The following is a 19,766-nucleotide window of genomic DNA, read 5'->3' on the forward strand; positions in this document are numbered from 1 at the left end:
TATGAGAGAAAGAGTCAAGGATGATGCTGGTCTGACCTGAACAATTGAAAATATGAAGTTGTCATTAGCTGAGATGGAAAGGATTGAGGGAAGGAAAAGGTTTTATGGAGAAGATAAGGAGTTTGAGTGTGCTATGCTTGAGACATCTGCCAGGCATCCATGTGGGGATGTAAAACAGGTATTTGAATACAAAAATTGAGAGTTCAGGTGTGAGGTCTGGGATGTGAATTTGGGTGTTAGCAATGAATAAGGGTAAATAACATAATTGACATTAAACAACGAATTTTGTGTCTCCCTCCATCTCACCACAGTGTTTTTCAAATGTTCCACTGCCTTATCGTAGAATGCACTGTTGAAACCCAATTCGATGTAGTTTTAGACAGGACATATAATAAAGTGATATTCCTGCACATCTCTTGGTCCTGTGCCCCACCTTCTAGAGATTTTAAAGCAAGACTGTCAGAGATATCAGTGCCATGTTTTCCTCTCCTCAGTATTTGTGATTGGTATGAACAATATGGTCCAAGTTAAAAGCATTTTATTTTCCCCATGAAAAGTCTTTAAAATTAATTTCTGTTTACTAATCTCTCTGGGACCTGGGCCCAGTGCTCCTTAAATGCACTAGGTAAACCTAAAATACTTTAAAAATGTAAAACCGAATTAAACTCAGGCTTCTACGTCGAAAGCTGCTTAACCACGATTTGACCTGTTTGTTTTCAGGTGTGGTTTATGAAATCTGCAAGGGAGTATTAACATAATGGAACCAGAGGTTTTTTAAATTCCAGTTTGGCACTTGAGCTTGAGACAAAAGCCCCCACCCTCACCGTATTCCAGCTCTATGATGGGGGCTGAAGTAGGAACAATACATTTACTGACAGTGCCTTGTTTTAGCAAACAAAGTAGGTTGCCGCCTAACTGTGAACGTTTGCTAGCGCCTTAAAATAATGCTTAAACTCAGTTTTGATGTCACTAAAAATTCTAATATTTACTTAAGACTCTATTTTCTATTAATGTATTTAAGCATCAAAATTGAGACATATTTAAGATAACTTGAAGTCAGACAAGTTTTGCTGGTATTTAGTACACAAAGGGCCGGAATTTTTAGCACATTTAAAAAACCTGGACGTTTGACTTACACGTCTAAATGTCCACCTGGGAAAAAGGCTATCTCTTTGTTACCTGCCTTCCTGGAGTTTTGCCAATCCCCAGTTCACTAAAAGTTCAGTACACACGCTCAAGTGCACTGCTTCTCTCCTCATGCATAGATGTGCTTTTTCTCCCAACTTTCCTCAGATTCCCTCCTATCTGTGGCAATCTGCCTGGCACTGGCAGTACTGTGCAGTGGTTAAGAGCTTTGGCTCTGAAGTTTGACTTCTGGAGTTCAATCCTGTCTGCAGTATACTAGTTCTGTGAACCTGGGCAAGTTAAAGGTCTAGCCCTCCAGATAAATATCACCTGGTGTAACATTTAAGAAGTTTTACTTCTTCTTCTTCTTCTTTTTGGTTTTTTTTTTTTTTTGAGACAGGGTCTTACTCTGTCACCTAGGCTAAAGTGGCACCATCAGGCTTCACCGCAGCCTCCTCACCTGCACCCCCCAACTGGGCTCAAGCAATCCTCCTGCCTCTGGGAACTACAGGCACATGCCACCATGCCCGGCTAATTTTAGTATTTTTTTTGTGTAGACTGGGTCTTGCCGTGGTGCCCAGGCTGGTCTCAAACTCCTGGGCTCAAGTAATCCACCCATCTCAGCCTCCCAAAGTTCTGGGATTACAGGCATGAGCCACTGTGCCTGGCCCAAGAAATTTTACTTCTGTAAAGGTTAAGTCTCTTTGCCATATTCTGTTGCTGTGTGGAAAGGTCTCCCCCAGCAACCTCTGTCCTTCCAGGGTCTGGATTGGAAGAGCACATCAAGAACTACAGGGTAGTAAGCACTGCAGCATAATTATGCTTGAAGCCCACCCAGGCCTCAACTCTGTTATGGTATGGGATACTAAGTGACTTGTTTCAGTGACCCTTGCAAGCATTTCCTCAAACTGTGATGGTAGCCTGATGCTTACTTTGCTGGATTCCCTTTAGATGGTGGTGGTGCCCATGTAGACTCAGGGCTGTCAGGAGCAACGAACCTTCCTGATACTGTGTGTGTAACATTTAGTGTGTTACAATTTACTTATGATATAGTCAAGACTTTGTTATACTATCAAACTTGTTTTGGGTATTATGTAGCTTCATTATACTATATACCAGGATATAGGGAGCAGAATCTCATCTGAAGAATGAGGTCATTCTTGGTGTCATTTGCTTGGAGAAAAAGTGTGCTTTCTAGAAAAGAAGTCAGAATAAAGGAAAAGATGTTGGTAATTTGCAGGAAGGAAATCTCTTTCTTGGATTTGCCACTACCCTGCATCCCCCTACTTCACCCTGGTATTGGGGTATCCAGGAGATTTGCTCTTCATTGTCGATGGTGAGTTTGAAAGTGATATGCTGCAGATTTTGTGATACTCCCAGAATAGGGAAGTATGACATAAAACCAAGAGACTGTAAAAAAAAAAAAAAAAAGATTTAGCTGGGCACAGTGGCTCACGCCTGTAATTCCAGCACTTTGGGAGGCAGAGGCGGGTGGATCAGGAGGTCAAGAGATTGAGACCATCCTGGCCAACACGGTGAAACCCCATCTCTACTAAAAATACAAAAATTAGCTTGGCATGGTAGTGCATGCCTGTAGTCTCAGCTACTCGGGAGGCTGAAGCAGGAGAATCACTTGAACCCAGGAGGCGGAGGTTGCAGTGAGCCGAGATCGTGCCACTGCACTCCAGCCTGGCAACAGGGTAGGACTCCATCTCCAAAAAAAAAAAAAAAAAAAAAAAAGATTTATATATTTGATTATGAAAAGTAAAAATGTTGAAACTAGAAAAATACTTATATCACAGATATAGGCGTAATTTTCTTTACCTTGATCTTAGCCAAAAGGCCGAGAAGCAATTGGCATAATTTTCTTAAGATATAAAAAGCTCTTATAAATCAGTATGAAAAAGAGTGACACTCTAACAGAAAAATGAACAAATATTTGAATAGTTTACAAGAAAAATGCCTTATATGAAAAGATGCTGAAACTCAGAAAAATCCAAACTTTCATCATAATTACTAAAAATCCAAACATTTGATAAGAGGATGTAGGTTATCAATATGTTGTTGGTTGCAATATAAATTACAACCATTTGGAAGACAATTTGGCAAGATCTGTAAACATTTAAAATGCACATAGTCTTTAGCTTAGCAGTTCTACTTCTGGATAGTTAGTATACATCAATGTAAAATGACTTTATAAAACTATATTTATTGCAATATCCTTGTTAGAAGTAAAACATTGATTGTCCTCAATAAGGGACATCCAAAGAATGGAATATTATGCAGTCATTGAAAAGAAGGAGGCAAATGTTTTTGTACTGATGTGGAAGGATTTTCCTGGGGCTTTTGGTTGTTGTTTTGTTTTGTTTTTTTGAGATGAAGTCTTGCCCTGTTGCCCAGGCTGGAGTGCAGTGTTGTGATCACAGTTTACTGCAGCCTCACTGCCTCCTGACTTCAAACAGTTCTCCTGTCTTAGGCTCCTGAGTAGCTGGGATTACAGGCATGCACCACCATAACTGGCTACTTTTTGTATTTTTAGTCAAGTTGGGGTTTTGTCATGTTGGCCAGGCTGGTCTCGAATTCCTGACCTCAGATGATTTGCCTGCTTCAGCCTCCCAAATTCTGGGATTACAGGTGTGAGCAACCGTGCTGGCCCCAGATTTTCAAAATAGAGGATTAAAATAAAGTAAGGTGCAAAATAGCATGTCTAATATGTTGTCATGTGTATAAAAGATATATATGTATATATGTGTACATGTACATACACATATGCATACATCCTTGTATGTGCATAGCATCTTTCTAGACAGATACACAAGTAACTGGTTACACTGGCTGTCTTTGGAGAGAAGATTTGGCAGATTAGGAGACAGAAATAAGAGGAAGAGGGACTTTTTACTGTGTACCTTCATTTACCTTTTTAATTTTGAGCTGTATGGATATGGCATTTGTTTTAAAAAATGGTGCTGTTCGTATGCAGCTGGCTGAAAGTTAGAGAGCAGGGACCCTAGATGAGGCCTTTAAAGTGGCAATAGCTATTGTAGATGGATATCAGAAAAGAGTGGATGGAATAAAACAACACCTGGGCACCCCAGGAGCAAAATTGTGTGACTTTGTATGCGAGACTGTGCTATAGTTAGGATATTTGTCCCTGCCCAAATATCATGTTAAATTTTAATCCCCAATAATAGAGCTGGGGCCTGGTAGGAGGTGTTTGGATCATGGGGGCAGATCTTTTATGGCTTGGGGTGCTGTCTTTGTGATAGTGAGTTCTCATGAGATCTGGTCTTTTAAAAGTATGCAGCACCTCCCTCCCTCCTACCCCCTCATCTCTCTCTCTCTCTTTCTCTCTCGCTCACTCACTCGCTTGCTCTTGCTTTCACCATGTGATGTGCCTGCTTCCCTTTGCCTTCTGCCATGATTGTAAGCTTCCTGAGGCCTCTCTAGAAGACAAGCAGATGCCAGCACCATGCTTCTTGTACAGCCTGCAGAACTGTGAGCCAATTAAATCTCATTTCTTTATAAATTATTCTGTCTCAGGCATTTTTGAAATAGCAATGCAAGAATAGTTTAATATAAGCTGGTTTTCCTTTTTGTTTTGGAACTTGGATTATATGAGTGAATAGAACAGACAAACATCTGCCTTTGTGGAGCTTATATGGGGTGATGATGCAGGAAAAGACAACCAGTACAGGCTCTCGGGCATTGGGAATGCCAGTGGGCAGGTTGTGGCATTAAATGGGCTAGTCATTGGAAAGGTAACACTTGAGCAGAGACCCCTAAGTAGTGGAGGAGTTGGTCATGTGGACATCTGTGCATATAGTATTCTAGCCAGCGAAACTAGCCAGTGCAAAAGCTCTGAGGCATGGGGAGCCCAGTGTGTGGAAGACCAGCAAGGCGGCCAGTGTGAGTAGGAGTGAAAAGAGTAGGAGATGAAGTCAGAGAGGCAATAGGGCAGATCAAGTAGGATGCTGTTATCATTAACATTTGCTGGGTTCTTTAGCTTATAAAGTTGTGTGATATTTTATTGTAGCATTGAATCATTACCTCAACCATATGAGATAGGTACAACTATTATTGTCCTCATTTACAGATGAGAGAACAAGTTCAGATTAAGGAGCTTCCTTGAAGATGCATCTAGTAAGTGTAATAGTTGGTATTTAAATCCAAGTGTATGATTCCAGTTTGGACATTCACCCCTGTGCTGTTCTGTATTTATTAAATGTGAAGGCAGAACTAAGGAAAGGCTTTGAGTCTGTCCTCAGGCCACTGCTTTGAAAGGAGAGCTTTGCTGAGGGACAAAGCCCCCAGAGGAAGGAGAAGCCAGCAGGGTCAGAGCTGGCTGCACTTTCTTGTGACAAATCTGGGAGGCTCTGAGATATGTTTTAACAAGACAGGCAGAATCCCCTTGCCCAAGTACACGCTGGCAGGTAAAAATTGAGCTAGAATGGGGAATAGAGTAAAGGAAGCAAGGCTTTAAGGCCAAAGAAAGCATAAAGCTATCTGGAGTGTGACGACCACAGAGTGCCATCTAATTTCCATGAACCAGCCACCTTTTAGGTGGTGATCACGTAAGAAAGTGACAGTTTACTTGACTTTTCAGCAAGAGCACTGGTGCTGAATAGATGAGTTTAAATTGGCCAAAGAATGCACATTCTTATATCTGGCAGTCTTGCTGGGAGTGAAGAGAAGGTCTCCAAAACCAGGCTGGCCTGAGGAGTGACAGAAGTTTGTGCCTTTGTTCTTGAGCCATGGCTATTAGCCTGTTGAAAAATACAGCTTATCTTTCCACCTTCCATTCCTGGTACAAACATATATTTTACATGAAGTAGCAGATCTAAGATATACCATGAAAGGAAGCTCTTAAAAATATCTCCTGTTACTAGAATGTAACTATACTTGGACAGTATAGTTGTCTATCCCTGTTCCTCCACAACCAGTATGTAATGAGTACCTACTAAGTACCAGGCATCACTCTAGGTTTGCAGCAGTGGATAAGACACACAAGGCCCCTGCTTGCATAGAGCCGGGAGTGGATAGGCTGAAAATAAAAAAGTGAGCCACATCAAACAGGAATACATTCTTAAAACAGATTTAAAAGTGTGGTGGCCTAGAGTGTGAATGGGTATCTACTTTAAATTGCATAGCCAGGGATGCCTCTTTGAAGAGAATTCTTGTGTGTTGCTAGTGTTTGCAAGTCAACATGTCAGTTTTTTTCTTGTAATGTTGGGCAAATCTATTCCCTAAGTGAGAGTTCTCATAATGTTGAGAATGTTTTTGTTTGGGTAGCAACATTTTCTGGTGGGCAGGAATCCTACAAATATTTAGATACTGATAGTTAAATCCTCTAAAAATAGTTACTTCAAGGTGACCTGCAAAGGAGTAGTGGTGGGAAGTGGGCTTACTATATACAATGAATATCCCAACTAAATGCAAGCTAAAGCTAATGCATCTCTGTATTGTTGTTATTGATAATATTTGTGATGATTTTAAATAATGAGCATCCAGAGATGTTCAAGGAGAAAGAACTCCTTATACCCAGGGGGGCATCATATATTAACATAACCTCAGGCTTCTTTGTTACGGACAAAGCAGATCTATCCTGTCTTTTCTTTCTGTACCACACAGAAAACAAAGAGGGCAGCAATTAATATCTTCAGACCATGGTAAGATAAACCCCTGTTCCAAATGTAAAGCAAAACCGTCCTATTGAAAAGCAATAAAAAGGAAGGCTGAAGGGCACAATGTGTAATGTGCCTACTTGGATGTCAAATCATAGGGTACAGATCAAACAGAGCAGCTGTTGAGGGCTGCCTAGTCATATGCAGCTTAGTGTTTATGAGAAAAGACACCAAGGGCCTGCAGTTAACAAAAGCACTCAGCGTATGGCAGATTGGGCTGCTCTGTTGAGAGGTAGGATTTGGTCTCTAAGTTTGTTCAACTATACAGATTTGAAATAAATGGATGGATGGAGTGGCTAGGCTTTCTTTTCCTGTGGAAGATCTGGATGTTAAAGGTATATCCTTCAGGAAAAATATTTCCCAGTACCTTTGGAGTGACTGAAAAATTCCTAACCTGTATGTATTTCCAATACCTGTATGTATTATTATCATATCTGCTGTTTCTGTATCAGCTTGCTAGAATATACATATGAACCATTTATAGAACTCTATTCTGTCCTGTTGGTCTATATGTCTGCTTTATGCCATACCATACTGTTTTGATTAATGTAGATTTGTAATATGTATGAAATGAGAAAGTGTGAAGTCACTAGCTTTATTGTTGTTTCTCAAGATGATTTTGGCAATCAGTCTTTTGTGGTTCCATACACATTTTGGATTATTTTTTCTATTTCTGTAAAAAATGCCATTTGGATTTTGATAGGGATTGCATAGAGTCTATAGACTGCTTTGGGTCATATCGACGATATTAAGTCTTCTAATCTGTGAACATGGGCTCTCTTTCTATTTATTTGTGTCTTCTTTAATTTCTTTCAGCAATATTTTGTAGTTTTCAATGTATAACTCTTTATCCTCCCTTGTTTAAGTTTATTCTCAAGTATTTTACTCTTTTTGATGCTCTTATAAATGGGATTGCTTTCTTAATTTCCTTTTTGGATTGTTAGTGTGTACAAACAACTAATTTTTGTATGTTGGTTTTGTATGCTGCAACTTTGTTGAATGTATTATTTCTAACAGTTTTTGTAGAATCATTAAAGTTTTCTACATATAAGATCATGTCATCTGTGAACAGAGTTTTACTTCTTCCTTTTAAATTTAGATGCCTTTTTTCTTTTTCTTGCCTGATTGCTTTAGCTAGTACTCCAGTACTGTGTTGAATAGCATGGCAAGAGTGGGTATCCTTGTCTTGGTCCTATTTTTACAAAAAAAGTTTTTAGTTTTTTATCAATGAGTATAATGCTACCTGTGGGATTTTCATATATTAATTTATTATATTGATGTAATTTCCTTCTATTCCTAGTTTACCATTTTAAAATCAGATTGTCTTTTTATTATTGAGTTGTAAGAATTCTTTGTATCTTCTGTATACAACTCCTATATCAGGCATATGATTTGCAAGTATTTTCTCCTGTTTTGTGGGGTTGTCTTCTCTCTCTCTCTCTTTCTCTCTTTCTCTCTTTCTTTCTTTCTTTTTACAGAGTCTTGCTCTGTTGCCCAGGCTGCAGTGCAGTGGCGCAATCGTGGCTCACTACAACCTCTGCCTCCTGGGTTCAGATGATTCTCATGCCTCAGCCTCCCAAGTAGCTGGGACTACAGGTGCACACTACTATGCCTGGCTAATTTTTGTATTTTTAGTAGAGATGGGATTTCAGCATGTTGCCCAGGCTAGTCTCGAACTCCTGACCTCAAGTGATCCACCTGCCTCAGCCTCCCAAAGTGCTGGGATTGTCAGAGGCATGTGAACCACAGCAACTCCATATTGAATGGGTAAAATGAGGCTGAAACCTACTGGGCTGCATTCCCAGATTGTTAAGGCATTCTAAGTCACAGAGAGAAATAGGAGGTTGGCACAAGATGCAGGTCATAAAGACCTTGTTGATAAAACAGGTAGCAGTAAAGAACCCGGTTAAAACCCACCAAAACAAAGATGGCAATGAGAGTGACCTCTGCTTGCCATGGCAACATCAGGAAGTTACCCTATATGGTCTAAAAAGGGGAGGCATGAATAATTCATCCCTTGTTTAGCATATCATCAAGAAATAACCATACAAATGGGCAGCCAGCAGCCCTCAGGGCTGCTCTGTCTATGGAGTAGCCATTCTTTTATTCCTTTACTTTCCTAATAAACTTGCTTTCACTTTATGGACCTGCCCTGAATTGTTTTTTGCGTGAGATCCAAGAACCCTCTCTTGGGGGTCTGGATCAGGACCCCTTTCCTGTAATAGAATTACGGGTGTGAGCCACCGTACCCGGCCCCTTTTCACTTTCTTGATTGTGTCCTTTGAAGAACAAGTATTTTTATTGTATTAATAATTAAATTGTCTCCAGCTTTACTGAGGTATAACTGACAAATAAAAATTATATTTACTCAAGGTGTACAAAGTGATGATATGATCTATGTTTACACTATATAATGATTACAATCAGAGTAATTCATCCTTTACCACACAGTTAACATCTTTCATGTATGTGAGATGAGGATACTTAAGATCTGCTCTCTCAGCAAATTGCAAGTAAACAATGTATTATTAACTATAGTCACCATGCTGTATGCTAGATCCCCAGAACTTATTCATTTTATAACTAAAAGTTTGTACCTTTTGACCAATATTTCCCTATTTCTTCTACCTCCTGGAAACTGTTCAGCTCTGCCTGTATGAGTTTGACTTTCTTAGATTCTACATATAAATGGGATCCTTCAGTATTGGACAATTATTTTTAATTTTGATGAAGTACCATTTTTTTTTCCTTTTGTTTCTGGTGCTTTTGGTGTCTCATCTAAGAAATCATTACTTAATCCAAGGTCCTAAAGATTTACTCCTGTATTTCCTTCTAAGAGTATTGTAGTTTAGTTTTTACACTTAGCTCTTTTTTGTTTGCTTTTGATGTTGTTGTTGGTTGTTTGTTTGAGATAAGGTCTCACTCTGTCACCCAGGCTGGAGTGCAGTGGCGCGATCTCTGCTCATTGCAACCTCAACTTCCCAGGGTCAAGTGATCCTCCCGCCTCAGCCCCTCAAGTGGCTGGGACTACAGGTGTGCAGTACCACACCCTGCTACTTTTTGTACTTTTTTGTAGAGATGGTGTTTCATCATGTTGCCCAGGCTGGTCTCAAACTTGTGGGCTGAAGCTATCCACCCACCTTGGCCTCCCAAAGTGCTGGGATTACAGGCATGAGCCACCATGCTCAGTCTACACTTAGCTCTATCGTCCACTTTAATTTCTGTACATGGCATGAGGTAAGGGCCCAAATTCTTTCTTTTGCATGTAGCTATCCAGTGGTTCCGGCACCGTTTATTGAAAAGATTATTTCACCATTGACACCCTTGATGAAAATTAGCAAACCATAGACACATGGGTTTGTTTCTGAACTTTTAATTCTATATACCAGTGCTCCTCAATTTACAGTGGGGTTACATCCTGATAAAGGTATCATCAATTGAAAATACTGTAATTATACTGCATATCGCTAGCCTGGGAAAATATGAAAACAAAATTTGAAGTACAGTTTCTACTGAATGCATTTCACTTTCACATCATTGTGAAGTCAAAAAATTTCAGGTCAAACCATCTTAAGTCAGAGACTGTGTATGTCTATCCTTATGCCAATTAATATTTTACACCCCCTAAATACTTTTTTTTTTTTTTGAGATGATGTCTCACTGTCACCCATACTGGAGTGCAGAGCAGCTGACCTCAGCTCATTGCAATCTCTGCCACCCTGGCTCAAGTGGTCCTCCCACCTCAGCCTCCTGAATAGATGGGACCACAGGCCTGCACCACCACACCCAGTTACTTTTTTCTATTTTTGGTGGAGACAGGGTTTTGCCATGTTGCTCAAGCTGGTCTTGAACTCCTGAGTTCAAGTGATCCTCCCACTCCAGCCTCTCAAAGTATTAGGATTGTAGGCATGAGCCACCATGCTAGCTCCCAAATACTTTTTGGCCATATTTCAAGATGGCAATTTGGAAGGGCTGCACACTGCAGGTAATTGCTCTGAAAAACTGTCATTTTGTGCGGGAGATTTGCATCTGTAGAGGAAATCTACATTAGTGAAGTAAACCCCAGATGCAAACAGGCTCTCTCTGAGGCCCTTCCTTATCTGCCTTATCCAGATCTAGGAACGATTACCTCACAGGAAAAGGAGACTAAAAATCTGACAATTTTAAAGGTCTGACAAAAATTTTACCATGGGCTACCATCTATTCTTTCTGAGGGCTGCTACCCTTGAGACTTCACCTACATACAGGATGGAGCCTTTGCTCCCCATGCTTTTCCTTTCCTCTCCCTCCCATAACCTGTCTTGCCGCATTCTAAGCCTCTATTCCTTTATACTATATAAACTTCATCTGGCCCCTCCTCTGAGCCTCATATTTTGTATAGCTCCTATGTTTATGCACATTAATACTTTTTTCTTTTTTGCCTTTTTTCACTGTTAATCTGTCTATAGTCAGTTTATTTTATAGAGAGATTATTGAACTTTCAGAAGGTGGAGGGAAGAAAATTCCCTTCACCCCTACATCAGCAGACTGCTTAGGTTATTTTTGAATGATCTTTTCATTTCTTCCCCATTAGAAATTTAGCTTCTTAGCATCGGTTTTCTCATTTGTAAATTGAAAATATATTACCATCTTGTTGTGAGGAGTAAACAAGAATATAATAAAGCTTTTAGTTAAGTGCTTATCATATAATGCTCAATTTAAAAACTGGAAATATACTTTCCCTTGATAATACTCCCTTTCCTTCCCACTAATCCTCTCCAATGAAGACTTTTCATCTACTTTTTTCTTTTAGATGGAGCCTTGCTCTGTCACCAGCTGGAGTGCAGTGGCACAGTCTTGGCTCACTCGAATCTCCACCTCCTGGGTTCAAGAGATTCTCCTGCTTCAGCCTCCCAAGTAACTGGGATTACAGGTGCCTGCCACCACGCCCGACTAATTTTTTTATTTTTAGTAGAGACGGGATTTCACCATATTGGCCAGGCTGGTCTCCAACTCCTGACCTCAGGTGATCCACCCTTCTTGGCCTCCCAAAATGCTGGGATTACAGGCGTGAGCCACTGCACCTAGCCGACTTTCCGTCTACTTCTAAATGTCTTATGCATGAGAATGGATTTCATGAAAAGAGGCAGGCATATTCCAGAACTACCACCAGGACTAAACAACTTCTTATCTGAAGAGTGTGATTTTCTCATATGACACTTGATTTTTCTTGCCACTGTATGTTAAGATCCAGGGTACCCACCTCCTTTTCCTAGTGACTGTAGCACCTGGCCTGGTCTTCTCCATCCTTTTCCTGCATCCACACTGATGAACAAATATACTGTTCATCCTGTCCCTACTTTAAATTCTCCCCACATCCATTTTGCTATCCATCAGCAGGGAAACCCTTTAGGTTTATTTATTATTGAAACAGTTACATCTCAAGATTTTAAATTCTGAAATTCTCTCCTCTAACTGGCCTCCCTACCATTCAGTTACGGTATAATGAATTTGGGATTAGAGTCTGACCTCTGCATTTTCCTGGTCCATGGCCTCTGATATGGCCTCATTTCCCTCTAAATAAGCGATTTCAGTCACCCATTTCAATGACACAGTCTATTTCATTCTAAGATCCCATAGTGACTTGAATGCAAAAAACCCCACAAAAGACTAAAATATCCTATCCACTATCAACTTTATCAGCTTATCTGAAGCCAGTAAGCATTGCTGGGGAAAACCAAAAAGCCTTTCCAAGTTGATCCCTACGTTATTCTGTTTTAGTCCTTTGTTGAGCCCACTCTGATGTTAATATTATCTTCACTTTATGCTGGTTATTTCTATTTTTGCCTGCAAATCAGTGAGGGTCTTCAAACTTTTATGAATATATTCATATTCAACCTATTATGCTTTCTGTTCCTTTATCACATCCATAAAGAATACTCTATTTGCTGCCTCACCTTTTCATTTTTATTCACTCCCTAAACTTATGATTTGTACTCATGCAGAAAAGAGTTAACGTAGCAAGCCAGAGGTCTTTAGAAGAGACTGCTTGTGGGACTGGCCTTTGGCGGGAGCCTGGGAATTTGACTTGTGAAAAGTCCTCTGCTTTTTGATAACACTGTTTTGCCTGCTAGGAACACTTAAATGCCTGCTTTCCTTCTGGGAGCCTGGAATTTTGTTATGCCTGGTCTTTGTGCTTGTATGACCTGCCCCTAATAAAAATCCTTGCACTGACTCTGTAGTATGACTTTGTAGTAGGTTTCCCTGGGCAGAAACTGCATAGCACATAGGATGCCTGTGTATAGATTTCTCCAGACTCCATGTGATGTGTCTTTTTCCCTTGCTGATTCCATTGTATATCCTTTCTCTACAAAATCAACTTTAGCCTCTGAGTCCTGCAAGTCCTTCTGGTGTATCATTGAATGTGCATGTGGTTGTGGGACTTCTGAGAGTCCTTCCTTGCCACCCTCCATTCAAACTATCTCAAAAGGTTGATGTATTCATTAAACCTTAGTAATCTTTCCCTACTCCATAACATCTGTTGACAATACTTTTGCTTTCAAAAATCTTCCTTGGCATTAAGATAGCCTACTTTAACCCTCCTCATCCCTCACTCATTCAGCATTTATTGAATGCCTATATATGCAAGGCATTGTGTTAGGGACGTATCGGCGAGTGAAACAGTCCTGGTGCAGCATATGTTCTAGTGAGAAGATGAAAAGCAAATGGTACAAGCTGAGAAAAATACCGTATTATGAGTAAAAGGGGATATGCACTTCAGTAGGGTGGCCTGTGCGAAGGGCTTTAAAGCAGAAAAGTCTGCTTGGTAAATAACCGGAAGCAATGTATTATGGCAGAGAACGCCATGTGTAAATGCTCAGAAAAACTGCTTGGCATCTTCTAGCAACTGAAAAGGAGCCTAGCGTGGCTGGAGCACCATGAGATTTTCGAAAGAGTGGAGATGAGACTGGAGGATAGGAAGGTCCAGATCAGTTAGAGAGCTTTGGAGGTCATGTTTAGAACTTTAAATTTTAAGAGCAATGGGAAGCCAAGTGACACAGATACCCTTTAAAAATATCATTCTTTTTTGGATTAGAGGTATAAAAAGGAGGAGAAAGCCTAGTTTGGAGATACTGCAGTGGTGTAGGTGAAAGACAATGGTGATCTGGGTCTGAGTGACGGCTGAGAATATGAAAGAAGAGACTTTGATTTTCTTACCCCTTTGGTGATTACCTCAACTCCCCCATCTTTATCATCTCTGTGTAGAAGACTCTAACCCTATGACCTTACCTGATGTGAGTCACTGTTTCACATTTCAAAGGAATAATGATTACATTTCAGATATCTAAATAGTACTGGAGCCATAATGCTTCTGTTACTTACTATCAGTGTGATCTCACACATGTTATTTCACTTATCTGTGCCTCAGTTTCCTCACTTGTAAAATACAAATAGTAGGTTAATACAGTACCTACCTCGTAGGTTGTCTATAAATGAGTTAATAGACAAATTTGGGGTACTAGCCTCCATGTGTCCCAAGAGGAATTGCCTTCAACACCCAATCTAGCTCCTTCTCCTGACATGCCCATTTTTATTAATGGCACTAGAGATTCCAAACCACGGTCACATTTGACTCCTTGCTCTCAATTCCCTTGCCACATTGCAAGTAGAAACCTCAAGTTAGAGATTGCTACTAAGTATTGTTTTTACTTCCAAGTTACGGTTTTATTTGTTCATCAAAAAATATTAAAATTATATCCCTGTTATGAGAGCCAAGCAGTTATACTAGGTTCCTATTAAATTCTAATCTTTTGAGTTTCAGATGCAATTTCTGCCTTTTGATCTAAAAGGGACTATATTTGAAGTTTATCAACAATCTATTGATAAGAAATGAAGAGAAATCCCTCTAAGTAATAAAAATGGAATTTCAAAAGATCGTCAGTAAGCAAAACAAATAGGACCAATGAAAAATATCTAAGCATACTTCACTATCTCAAAGTTACTGACCTTACCAGTTCAATCATGTGTACAAAAAAGGTTCGGGGCAGGGATATCACAGCTGTAGCTTGAGAAAAACAATGCAAGGCTGACAGGAGTATTAGTCAATCCTGCCTGTCCTTCAGAACTACATGTTTATGCTTTCTGAATGTTACTGAAATAGGTGGAATCTATTAATAGTGCACTTATTTAGGTTTTGAAATTTAGTATCAAATACTAAATAACTGACTTCTGAAGTTGTTCCTTTTCATGGAAATTTAATTATAATTGATTTTGGAGATTATTTTCCCTTCTGGGTCTATAGGGTTTAAATTCTGCAGACATCAAGGACTGATAGATGAGGAGGCAGCCACACAGGGAATCACAACATTAAGCTACAGATACCACAGACATAGGTCTTGCCCTTAAAGCACACAACGATGAGCAAAACATGGACGATACCAAAGAATTTATTGTAAATGTAGTGGCAAATACATTCAGAATAATCATCATTAAAAAGGAACTAGAAAATTACACATATTTAAAGTATGTGCTTTTTTCCCCACCACCTTTAAGTTAATGGCTAGTACCAACATTTTAAGTAATGAAATACTTAATGTGATGATCCATTTTCAGATAATTTCATGACTGTATCTTCATCTTAATTTTTAAAGCAGTTGACCATGAATTTCAGCGTCAATTATTCTCTGTTTTTATCAATTCCGTAATGATCTGTAGAATCTTGTCATCTGAGTGGAAGAAAAAAAATGCCACGAATAAATGCAACATTGTCTGATTTTCCAATGTATATACATGTAAATAAGAAGTATACGTCACTAATATTTTTTACATTAGAATACAGAATTAACACCAGTAATAAATCTAGAGACGCCTATAAATATTTTTTGCCCCACATAGATTTTAATTATTGCTGTAGGTTATGCCATACCTACTTTGACAAAAGTTAACATTTTGAAAAAAGATAACATTTGTATAGGCTAAACCCCAAAGAGATAATATGACGTGAGCTGTTACTTCTTTATAAGGAATTATAAATTTTATTCTATAAAAATTCCTTGAAGAAAGTAAGTTTCTCAACTTTTTCACTTGGCTGAAATATACTGAAGGCTCTACTGACTATTCAGTGTTCTTCAGAGTATGGCAGAATTTCCAAAGTATAAGCAAGGAAGGAAGAAATAACTGTTATCAGTTTCTCCATGTTTAGTCCAAAGGAAACAAAAAATTCTAACAGGGAAGTGCTCTTGGAGAGGTGTCAATGGGGAAGTGACAGACCACTCTACACAACAAAGGAATCAAATACCAATTAATTTGACAAACAGAGCAACCAAGGCTGCATTATTTGCTAAAGGGGTTTTGTTAACAACTGCTTCTACTTAATAGTTACTCTGAAATTGTGACTTCCTAAGGACCTCATAACCACTCTTTAGAAAGTTACAATTATCAGGGCTGCAAAACTGAAATTCTACATTTACATCAGATACTCAGAAAAAGGTGTGGCTTTCAATGGTTGCAATGGTTACAGTGGCATTAAAAACAACAACAAAAAAGTGGGAGGGAGAGGAAAAAGACAGGTCATTTGTTTGAAGTTGGAACAATGGCAGGTCTAGAAAGAACATATTTCTTTTTTATTTTTTAAGAGATGGAGTCTCACTCTCGCCTAGGCTGTAGTGCAGTGGTGTGATCATAGCTCACTGCAGCTCTGAACTCCTGGGCTCAAGCAATCTTCCCATCTCAGCCCTCTGAGTAATTGGGATTACAGGTGCAAGCCACCATACCTGGCTCCAAGAACCACGACTTTTAAATTGAGGAAGAGACAGTAAAAGAAAGTACGAGAGTAAGTTCAGTTACTTCTTTTTCAAATGTTTGGCATTCTACCAACTTTTTGTTATAAACCCAAGAGAGAGCACTAACATACTTCTTCCTTCCTCCCAAGTCAAAGGTATACACTACACCCAACGGTAAGTTCTGCTCTCTCTCTTATGGCAAACGGAACACTGATATCATTTCAAAAATCATTTTGCTTAATTAAAAGCTGAGGTTCAACCTATACTTTATAAAATGTAATTCTTTCTTATTGCCAAAGTTGTGATGCACAAAGCCCCCTGAGAAAAGAGCCCATATGTCTTAATATGTTAAGACCTGATCTGCTTCCAGCAATATAGGAAAATTAATACATCTTAATGCTTATGCATTCATATTTAGTTATACAAAAAAACCCACAGGAGTATGAGGTTTCAGGGTAGCAGAACTAGATCAGGAGCTCCCCCAACTTGCCTGACTTGAGAATAAACTGGGGATAATTTTGAGAATAAACTGGGGATACTTTGTTCAGTACAATCATACTGAAGTCACTGATCAATTCTTAACATTAAAAGGACAACCAAATTTAAGTGCTTCCTGATGTGATGCAATGGAGAGAATACAGCACCAACTAGAAAGTATTATTTTTCTCAAAACTTATTCTAATCATACCTCCAAATATAACTACCAGTTTATAGGAAATACAGGAACATGTTAAAGCATGAGTATGTAACTAACCAAATATTAAATGTGGGACATGCTACCAGAAAAACAACTCAGTTTATTAAAAATAGTTAACTGCATTTAAAAAGGGGATAGCCTTAGAGGGGAAATGTTACAGAATAAAAGATTTTAAAAATAATACAGCCACAGACCTCTCCCATAGAGATCAGTATGTCTAGGGTAGGTCTTTGGACCTTGTATTCTTTGCAACTGCCAGGATGATTTTGATGATTTGGCAAGTTTGAGAAACACTTCACTGGGCAAACTGCAAACTCAGGTGTGTCCACTGCAGATCTCTCTCTTATTTTTTGATACGGGGTCTTGCTCTGTCACCCAGACTGGAGTGCAGATACTCGCCTCAGTCTCCCAAGTAGCTGAGACAACAGGTACATGCCACTAGGCCTGGCTAATTTTTTTTTAAATTGTTTGTACAGATGACATCTCCCTATGTTACCCAGGCTGGTCTTCAAGTGATCCTCCTGCCTCAGCCTCCCAAAGTGGTGGGATTACAGGCAGGCGTCACCATGCCTGACTCATTTCAGATTTCTGTTGAAGGATAATGTGTTTATTTTATACAGAGAAATAGCTCTGCATTTGAAAGAAACACACGGTGGAAAAATCATGCTGAAACAAACCTAACAGAAAGTCCCTAAATCATATACACACACACAAATACATATATGGGTATGTGTATACATACATATATTTCTTTAAGAGACAGAGTCTCTCTATGTTGTCTAGGCTGGACTTTAACTCCTGAGCTCAAGCTATCTTCCCACCTCAGCCTTCTGGGTAGCTGGGACTACAGGCATATGACACCATGCTTGGCTTATTATTTTTTTAAATAGCTATGTTACCAGTTTACTAAAATGCTAATAAGTAGCAAAGTTTACTATGCTCAGTTTTATTAACGTTTTTTCTATGAAATGGCTAGAAGTTTAGAAATGAAGTTTAAGAGACAGGAGTAAACTAAACCTTAAGAGGATAATTAGGTTGTGAATAATCACTAATTGAGTTTGATGGAATTCGGCATAAAATAGATGGAATTTTTTACAACTTCAGTATGCTTTAGTATACTCCAATGTTACAAAAAAATAATTTCTAGAATATTTCAGATTTTCTCTTAGAAAGTTTTTTTTCTTTTTTTTTGAGATGGAGTTTCGCTCTTGTCGCCCAGGCTGGAGTGCAATGGCATGATCTTGGTGCTCACTGCAACCTATGCCTCTCAGGTTCAAGTGATTCTTGTGCCTCAGCCTCCCGAGTAGCTGGGATTACAGGCACTCGCCACCATACCCGGCTAATTTTGTATTTTTAGTAGAGACAGGTTTTCACCATGTTGGCCAGGCTGGTCTCAAACTCCTGACTTCAGGTGATCCACCTGCCTTGGCCTCTCAAAAGTGCTGGGATTATGGGCGTGAGCCACCATGCCTGTCCTCTTAAGAAAGTTTTTCCACACATTAATACATAGGTATGTGTACCTATGTATATACATACATACATACATCCATGTTTTGCTCATTGTTGTGTGCTTTAAGGGCAAGGCCTATGTCTGTGGTATCTGTAGCTTAATGTTGTGATTCCCTGTGTAGCTGCCTCATCCTCTATCAGTCCTTGATGTCTGCAGAATTTAAACCCTATAGACCCAAAAGGGAAAATAATCTCCAAAACCAATTATAATTAAATATGTACCTATGTATACACATACATACATAGGTACACATACACTTTTGTGTATACTGTCTTTCACTTACATTATAAGCAAACACTTACTTTCAAGGGACATCTTTGGATTTTCAAGCTTTTTTCTTAAAACAGAATCAATGAGAACTCTCAGCTGCTTGAAAATGACAGCTATCTTTACAGGGGCCTGTTAAGAGGAGATGAAAAAAATGGACAAAGTCAATCCAGGGGAGTGTCAATGTGTTTAAGTAAATCGAGGCAAACATATATTACAATGCCTTAGCACGTCTTGCTTTTAATGGAAAACACAGTGGGAAAAATACAAATTATTTCTGCTAGCTAGGCATGCAAACCTCTCAATTTCCTTATTAAATCTGGTAACTCTTCCCAAAATAAGGCAACTATTATTCCAATAATTGTTTTCTTCTCTATTTATATCAACTCTGTGGAAGTTAAGACTACAGTTTTGGGGAGATTTTTTTTTTTTTTTTTTTTTGAGATGGAGTCTGTGTTGCCCAGGCTGAAGCGCAGTGGCGAAATCTCGCCTCACTGCAACCTTCACCTCCCAGGTTCAAGCGATTCTCCTGCCTCAGCCTCCCAAGTAGCTGGGATTACAGGTGCGCACCATAATGACTGGCTAATTTTTTGTATTTTTAGTAGAGACAGGGTTTCACCATGTTGGTCAGGCTGGTCTCTAACTCCTGACCTCATGATCCACCTGCCTCTGCCTCCCAAAGTGCTGGGATTACAGGCATGAGCCACGGCACCTGGCCTGGGGTG

At 39.4% G+C, this 19,766-nt stretch overlaps 1 protein-coding gene across 3 annotated transcripts in view; it reads right to left on the reverse strand.

Moving 5' to 3' along the window:
• Positions 1–15,216: 15,216 nt before the first annotated feature.
• Positions 15,217–19,766, reverse strand: part of DHX29 (DExH-box helicase 29) — a 53,582-nt gene continuing 49,032 nt past the window's right edge. For all 3 annotated transcript variants that reach the window (XR_002522548.2, XM_003899676.5, XM_009208416.4), the window contains 2 exons: positions 19,077–19,173; positions 15,217–15,511 (listed from right to left, as the gene is read on the reverse strand). Coding sequence is in view for 2 of the 3 variants with exons in the window: in XM_003899676.5 (XP_003899725.2) it covers positions 15,459–15,511; positions 19,077–19,173 (150 nt within the window). In the remaining variant the exon portion in view is untranslated. The remainder of the gene's footprint in view (positions 15,512–19,076; positions 19,174–19,766) is intronic.

The sequence above is a fragment of the Papio anubis genome, chromosome 5 (genome assembly GCF_008728515.1).
Source record: "Papio anubis isolate 15944 chromosome 5, Panubis1.0, whole genome shotgun sequence".
NCBI lineage: Eukaryota > Metazoa > Chordata > Mammalia > Primates > Cercopithecidae > Papio > Papio anubis.